Genomic DNA, 7,785 nt, shown 5'->3' with positions numbered 1-7,785 from the left:
CATTCTTTTGCAGCGACACAAACCTTTTCGCTGAATTCCAGCGCCCTCTAGCGGACACTGGCACCCCTGGCACTGTTACTATGGCAACCCGCATCAACAGGCTGGGGTGGCTGTGTTACTAACAGTGAAGTGAAGTTAGGATCGATGTCGGCAGAAATGTCTCGAGCTCACGCAGAAAGCGTGATTAAGAACATCATTGGTGAAATAGTGCAGCAGTGTGCAGTGAGAGGACAGGCGGTGTCCGACACGCTGGCGGCGTTCATGGTCAGTAGGCTAACGTTGGTAACTGTTAGCTAGCTGGATGTTAAAGCTTCACGGTGCGGTGAAGTTCGTACGTAACGTTACGCTGTGAGGATTTAAACAGTCACTTTTCGGACGTTCTCGGGAAAATATTCCACTAACGTTACCCGTGAACGCAGCTTGGCCCTAACTATATTTTGGAAACTAACGGTACTGCTGTATAAAACTCAACGTTTGTGATTTTAAAATGTTCTCAGGTGAAGGCTGTCGTGCTGGACCCCAGGAATGGGTTTAATGTCGACCGGACACTGACCAAACAAGATGTCCAGAAACTTGAAGAGGTGAGGTACTGACGCCAGGTTCTTCTCCCTCTCACCTCAGTTCTTCCTGCTTTCAAGTTTTTTAGAAATGAACCGATGTCTGTATGTATGTTGAGCCAGTATACTATAAATATGATATTTACTACAAGTTACCACGATGTTGGTAAACTTGTGTACATTTCATTCATTAGTTGAATATTTAGCTTGGGGTTTAGAAATACTGAGGTCATGAGGCCAAGCCCCCACCAGAATATCCTAACTAGACTCCACAAATAAAATCTATTAAATTTCTAAATTTCTATAAAATTCTATTAATTTTAAAAAATTATTGACATTCTTCACATTCTATTTACCTGTTAAACTGTTAATACTGCAGCATTTAGATGTAGATTAAAAACCTTCTCCACACTGCCGGCTATACATTCTGGTGGAGATTGCTGAATTCTTTATGTACCGGAAAGTGGTCAGATTGAAAAAGATTGGGTTTAGAAAATATTTGAATCTGCCTGAAACAAGTGTTACTTCTGAACTGTAGAACATAACATGACCTCATTATCAACAGTGTGAGTAGTGACCCTGAAAACCACACGTTTGTTTGTTTCTGATCTCCATCTGCAATATTTCTTACAGCTGTGTCTGGATAAACTAATGGAAAAGTGCAGCCCGTCCCTCGACACTATCAAAATGCAGGTGTATTTTGACATGAATTACACTTCGAGACGTAAGTGTCACAATATGGAATGACAAAGTAATGCCATCTGTTTGTAAAAAGAGGAATATACAGATCTTCTCCTCAGCATGGGGTCCACACTGATTTGACTGAATGTAGTGTTTGGGTTTGCCACTCTGAGAGACTTTCATCTATGGCTGCATGTAAACATTATTTTCATTATAAATTATCATTATCAATAAATCTGTGAATTATCTGTTTAATTAATTGACAGTTTTTTCTGTGAGATAGTGAGAAATGACATCACAAATGTCCGACCAACATCCCAAAACCTGATGTTCAGTTTCAGGGAAAGAAGACAGCATGTCCTAACACACTGGAGAAATTAAAACCAGAGAATAATTATCAGTATTGCTGTTGATTAGTTTTCTGCTGCATGCTGTACAGGTCTGACAGAAACTAGATGGAAAATATAATTTAAGTAAACTGACCAGACAGATATTTTTAGTATTGAACAAAATCTGGATTTTGATCCTGCAGCATTAAAACCTGAATCTAAAATACATTCTAGCTTAATTGATTCCTGGATTTTTTTAAATGGAAAGAACACTCTTTTTAACAAAGGGGTGCATGTTACACATGTTTTAGAATGAATTCAAATTCTTTCTTGTTAACTTTTAAAGCGCAAGAGAGAAGAGTCCAGTGATCATATGAATTTCACATCTAAGCAGGTTGTTTGTGTTTGTGCAGGTGAATTTCTTGAGGAAATCCAGCAACTGTTGGAGTCCAGGCTGAGCCCAGTGAGCAGAGAGATCACCGACAGCAGGGTGAAAACACGGGATGAATTAGATGCTTTATACTGTAAAATCATCAGCTACATTCTGCTGCGCTCCGGCATGGGCTCACCTACAGATGTCAGCACGCTGCAGGAGGCTACAGGTTTCACACTTTCAGTTTCTTGGAAACTGCAGTAACTTCAGTCCGGAGAGACGGGCGGATGAATGATGATAACAGTTAGAACAGATGATGTGTATATAACATAATATTAATGACAGCAGGAAATTACAATAACATATACTTTATTGCACCCATGGGGAAATACGTTTTGGTATCAGTGATGCTGCATACATTACAAATAATCAATAATTTCCTATCAACAGACATCTAAAAAATGTTTAACCCAGTAGCCAATATTGCACATGTCACCATAGTGCTCAAACCCTCTCTTACACTCCTAACAGTATTAAACAGGAAGGTAGCAGTATATTGTACATAGACTATTTTAGGTATGAGTGACGTGTGAGAGGAGTGACTGGCAGGATGGTATGACAAATAAACTACATGCAAAAGAATAGTCTTCCTGACTGAACCTTTGCTAGAGCTTCATGAGTATACAGCGGCAGCATTACACTGCATTACAACCCACAAATGATGTTCCAGTGTCTCATACAGCACGTCTGCAAACTGTTCTACTCTCTCCTAAAGTGCATTCAGCAGCCTGTGGACATCACACTCTGAGTTGCCTCAGAGGTTGCTTTGTAGACAGTAAATAGGGAGGTCGGTGATAAACTGTTGAATCATTACACTAAAGATTGGATGCGGCAACTTCCACAAAAAATTTTTTTATGTTTAAATGTTTGACAGAACTGTCTGGGGCTGTGCTCTTTGAGAATCAACAAATGTTGTTGACATGCTCCTGAGAAGCCTGGTGCACTTTATGACCAACTTTTGTTCGTGTCAGCAGTTTGTGTTTGTGTGTTTGTCTGAATCGATATGCACACAGCCAGCTCCATAAAGCTGCTTTGTAGACTGATCAGAGCCCTGACCTAAACCCCATTCCGACAGCTTTGGGATGAACTGGACGCCGACTGTGATCCTCATCACCCTTCTCCATTGCTGAGCCTCACTGATGCTCATGTGACTGAATGGGAGCCAATCCCAGCACATGCTTTTGACCACACAGTGTACATTGTTTTGATGATGATGATCATGTGGACTGGATCCTGACTCTAATTTTCTCTTCCTCTTCTCTTGTCGCAGCTGCCCTGCAGAGCGTTTTCCCTCAGACTGAACTGGGAGCCTTCATGGTGCTCTTAAAGAGGGACAAGGAGCAGCAGCTCAAAGAGCTCGCCATGATTGTCACAGGGATCCGGCTCTTCAACAATGCCAACAAGACAGGAGAGGAGGAGACTGACCTCCATGAACTAAGTACAGTACCCCAGCCTACTGACACACATGATTTGTTGTTATGTAACATGCTATGAGCTTATTAGTATTACTATCACATGTGGTCAGACAGTGTGATGTGCCTTTTTTAAATGATCAGGCACATTAGCTACTATGTAAAAATACCACCTTCTAAGTAGATCACTAAGTGGGGCTGGCTAGTTCAGGGAAGAACATCATACCCCCATTCATTAGATCATTACTGGGGACTGAGCTCCACACTGTTACCCCTCTGCTCTTTGGAATCATTAAGTTGCCACGTGAAGCTATAATATTATGAAATTACAGCATGCAAGATTTAGTTTACATAGTAAACTCCCTCTGGCCCAAGCGGGTGCAGATGATAGAAGAGAGAACAAAGTAATGTGCCATCATGTACGGGTCATGAGAGAATGGGCTTCTGGGCTCAGACGCACAAAGGCCCCAAGTATTAAGTTTCAAAACATCAAACAGAATCATGGATTGTTTCACATTATGCCATATACATGATATATTTACAGTATATACTGTATGTAGCAAATATTGCACATGTCACCATAGTGCTCAAACCCTCTCTTACACTCCTAACAGTATTAAACAGGAAGGTAGCAGTATATTGTACATAGACTATTTTAGGTATGAGTGACGTGTGAGAGGAGTGACTGGCAGGATGGTATGACAAATAAACTACATGCAAAAGAATAGTCTTCCTGACTGAACCTTTGCTAGAGCTTCATGAGTATACAGCGGCAGCATTACACTGCATTACAACCCACAAATGATGTTCCAGTGTCTCATACAGCACGTCTGCAAACTGTTCTACTCTCTCCTAAAGTGCATTCAGCAGCCTGTGGACATCACACTCTGAGTAATTTTGGCACTTCCTTTTACATTTTCTCCACAGTGCCCACAGCTCTTAAGGAAGCTCTTCCAGTCACCAGTAAAAGCATGGAAAACGAGCTGAGCGTCTCACAGAGTTTGGCTTGGAAGTACACCGCTTTGCTGGAGAAGCTGACGGACCCCGACAGCCAGCCTGGAGCCTGTGACCTGCCTATGGTCCTGCTCAGACAGGCTCTCTACAACGTCAGGCAGCATGAAGTTTTCCTCAAATTGTTACTGGTGAGGTAACAGTAGCTGGGAATTATAGGTTGCATATATTTTCATGTAACTAACTCTGTTACTATTATAATGTGAATGTGTATATAATAAAAAGGCATTTTTGCAGCTCGATAAGTAAAGCAGGCAGTTTTCCCTTTGCCACCAGGCTGATGCATGTTCATGTGCAGAGCACATTGATATCCTGCAGACGGAGCTCTCAGCACAGATCAAGCTGCTGAAAGAAACTGTGAAGTCAAAGACAGCTGTACCCACTGCAAAGGTTTTTGTAAGTGTCTTGGTTACTGCTGTTATTATGTCTTATTATATCATTGCTTAAAGAAGAAGTTCAACATTTTGGGAAATACACATATTTGCTATTTTTGAGAGTGAGATGAAGACAATCTCATGTCTGTGTGGTACGTACAGAGCTGGAGTCATTATGCCGGCCATCTCTCTCCGCTGGCAGCAGGGTGGTAACATCTCCATGCTCCCCCACTGTGCTGGATGAGACGCAAAGGCAGCGTTTGCCAGATGTTTTTGAATTCAGAATTTCTTACGTTCTTCATATTGTAGTGTTTTATTCTGTTGTTCTATTTTTGATACTTTTTCCAGCCTCTGTTCAAGGCCCTGTCGAAGCTGTGGTCCGGACTTCAGGATGAGGCTGAGCTGCTGAACATCCTCAATAACATCATGCTAGATTTGCAGCCCTTCGTTGCCTCTCAGGCTAAGCTGTTTTCTGAAGCTTATTTGGACGGCCTGCTGGGAGCGTCAGAGGTGAAGACAGACAAACAGAGAATGGCTGAGTCCTCAGGTATGGCTGCTGCCACCAACAGATACTGTGCCAGCCTCTAAAATAATAAATTCCATGTTCCGCTAGTCTGAAAACTGGAGAGAAAAATGGCTGTGTACCAAGCTCCCCTAAGTGTTATTATTTTTCTTCTTTATGCATTTCAGATGAGCGTATTGTTCCAGCTGAGATGAAAGAACAGGAATGGCTCCTGCCTGAAACAACAGCCAGTTTTAATGAGCTGCTGCCACAGTATAATGGAGTCTGTGGTTACACACTCGTCAACAGAGATGGGCTTCTTCTACCAGGTACTCTTCTCGTGATACACCAGTGTGAAGGTTTTTGGTCTCTTCTTCTTTGAGTTTGAGTGAAGCTGCAGCACTTCCCTATCTTCCTCATCCTGTCTCTGAGCCCAGCCACACTGCGAAGAAAACTCATTTGGGCTGTTTGTATCCCTGATCTCTTTCTTTCAGTTGTTCACCTAAGTTCATAGTTGATGGTTTGAACCTAGATTGAGTGTAAATTCAGGCTCAGCTCTGTTTAACCCCACAGGGTTAAACAGTTGTTTCTCAGTATGCTGGTCCATCTTACCTGTGAACTCTAGAATACTTGAAGTGCTTTACATGGACATAAAGAGCCTTTCTTTCAGCCTGGGTACGATGGCTTCAGACTTGGAGGTGCTGATTCTCATCCTAGGTGCTCCACACTTGCTTGCAAACTGCAAAAAGAAGTGATCCAATCCTCAGGTCACCAAACCTGAGACTGTTCCATCAGCTACACCTTGAGACACAAACAGAATAGGTACCCCACAAGACACCCCAAGGGACACGAATTGCATGTAGACCCAATGGGTAAACCCTTAAGGCCCCTTCTTTTCTGGTCTTTGTAGTCCAGAAAACAGCATACACCTTTAGACAGTCTCTCCTTGAAGACTTTTATGGATTCGGTTGTACACATGAAAAGTGACTGTAGTGGTAGAGAGAAGAGTCCAAACCCTGCCAACGTTCACACTGTCAACACAGAATTTCATGTTAGATAATTCAACAGGAGCTTTGTATTACTGAGGCCTATGTAATATGTTAACATCATTTGTTTCCTCCAGCCCTGGGATTGTTCTCTGTACAACACTATGATGAGCAACCTTAATATAACTGCTTGTGCCTGAGTCCATTCAGTTTGGAATATCTGACATTTCCTTTGCAGGTAATCCAAACATTGGAATCCTTAAACACAAGGAGAAGCTCTATGTTTTTAGCTCCAAAGAAGCTGCCTTGAAATTTGCCTGCAGTCCAGATGACTTCATTGCAGAGGTGGCAGAGAAAGCCAAGCACTCCCCTGAACTCATCCAGCTCCTCAAACTCCACCAACAGTTTTCTTGCATCAGTCCTTACTCTGAGGTGGGCAGACTTTCCCAGTTATAGAGCCACAGTTTTACCACCCTTTACAAACCAACAGTATAGTGTGGAAAGTGTAGAAAGCTAAACATTTTATAATGTAAGATTTGAAAATGTATTACTTAAATAGAATGATCCTGTGGCTGACAGCATTGCATGCCGCTGACCACTGGCAATTTGATCCAACAGAAAAAAGTTGTTGCCTTGTGGTTTTGCAGATGCACCCAGGAGAGAGTTTCCTGGTAAAGCCCATCACCATGTGTGAGAGCGGCACACAGACTGACATCCACCCAGTGGAGTCAAACATGGTCAAGTCGTACGAGTGGAATGAGTGGGAGCTGCGAAGAAAAGCTATTAAACTGGTGAGCCAGAAATCACTAGATGGATTTCAACTCATTTACGTATTAGGTCTGACTTAAAGAATCTTGTTAATTTATTACTGATATGCATTTTTTTTTGCTTGTTTTTTTTTCGTCATAACTTTAGGCTGATCTCTTGACCAAAGTGACGCACTCAGCGCAGACTGATCTGAGCCACATGAGACGGGAAAACGTCACTCAGACCTGGCTGCCGAAAAACACTGCCTGCCAAAGCAAGAGAGACAGTGAGAGCAGTGTGCCCAAACCCCAGATTTATCTGGCAGGTCTGAGGGGACAGCGAGATGGACACATGGTCAAAACAAACCTGACCAGATCTGTGAAGGAATAATCAGTGTCCAAAAAAAGTTTGTTGAGTAAAATAAAAGTTAATGTAAACATGGTATTCATTTAGCTCTTGTATTACTTGATGAGGAGATGAACTCAAAGATCTAAGACTTTCTCTATGTACACAAAAGGCCTATTTTTCTCAAATATTGTTCACAAATCTGTCATAATCTGTGTTAGTGAGCACTTCTCCTTTGCCGAGATAATCCATCCACCTCACAGGTGTGGCATATCAAGATGCTGATCAGACAGCATGGGGATTGCACAGGTGTGCCTTAGGCTGGCCACAATAAAAGGCCACTCCAAAGTGTGCACATAGAGAATGTCTTAGATCTTTGAGTTCAGGTCATGATGACTGGGGGCAAAA

General features: G+C 42.2%; 1 protein-coding gene across 1 annotated transcript; it reads left to right on the top strand.

The window, feature by feature from the left end:
• The first annotated feature begins 70 nt into the window (after positions 1-70).
• On the top strand, positions 71-7,476 carry cfap206 (cilia and flagella associated protein 206). Its single transcript, XM_038726480.1, has 12 exons — positions 71-264; positions 498-581; positions 1,191-1,281; positions 1,981-2,169; positions 3,271-3,438; positions 4,340-4,554; positions 4,700-4,819; positions 5,146-5,344; positions 5,488-5,628; positions 6,524-6,717; positions 6,933-7,076; positions 7,201-7,476. Exons 1-12 carry the CDS (start codon positions 145-147, stop codon positions 7,420-7,422), a joined length of 1,887 nt encoding a protein of 628 aa, XP_038582408.1. The 5' UTR covers positions 71-144; the 3' UTR covers positions 7,423-7,476.
• Positions 7,477-7,785: the final 309 nt, after the last annotated feature.

The sequence above is a fragment of the Micropterus salmoides genome, unplaced genomic scaffold (assembly GCF_014851395.1).
Source record: "Micropterus salmoides isolate LMB-PRFRI ecotype aquatic unplaced genomic scaffold, ASM1485139v1 Ms_hic_scaffold_18, whole genome shotgun sequence".
NCBI classification, from domain to species: domain Eukaryota; kingdom Metazoa; phylum Chordata; class Actinopteri; order Centrarchiformes; family Centrarchidae; genus Micropterus; species Micropterus salmoides.
Note: the sequence above shows the minus strand (reverse complement) of the source record. Positions and strands in the feature narration are given on the sequence as shown.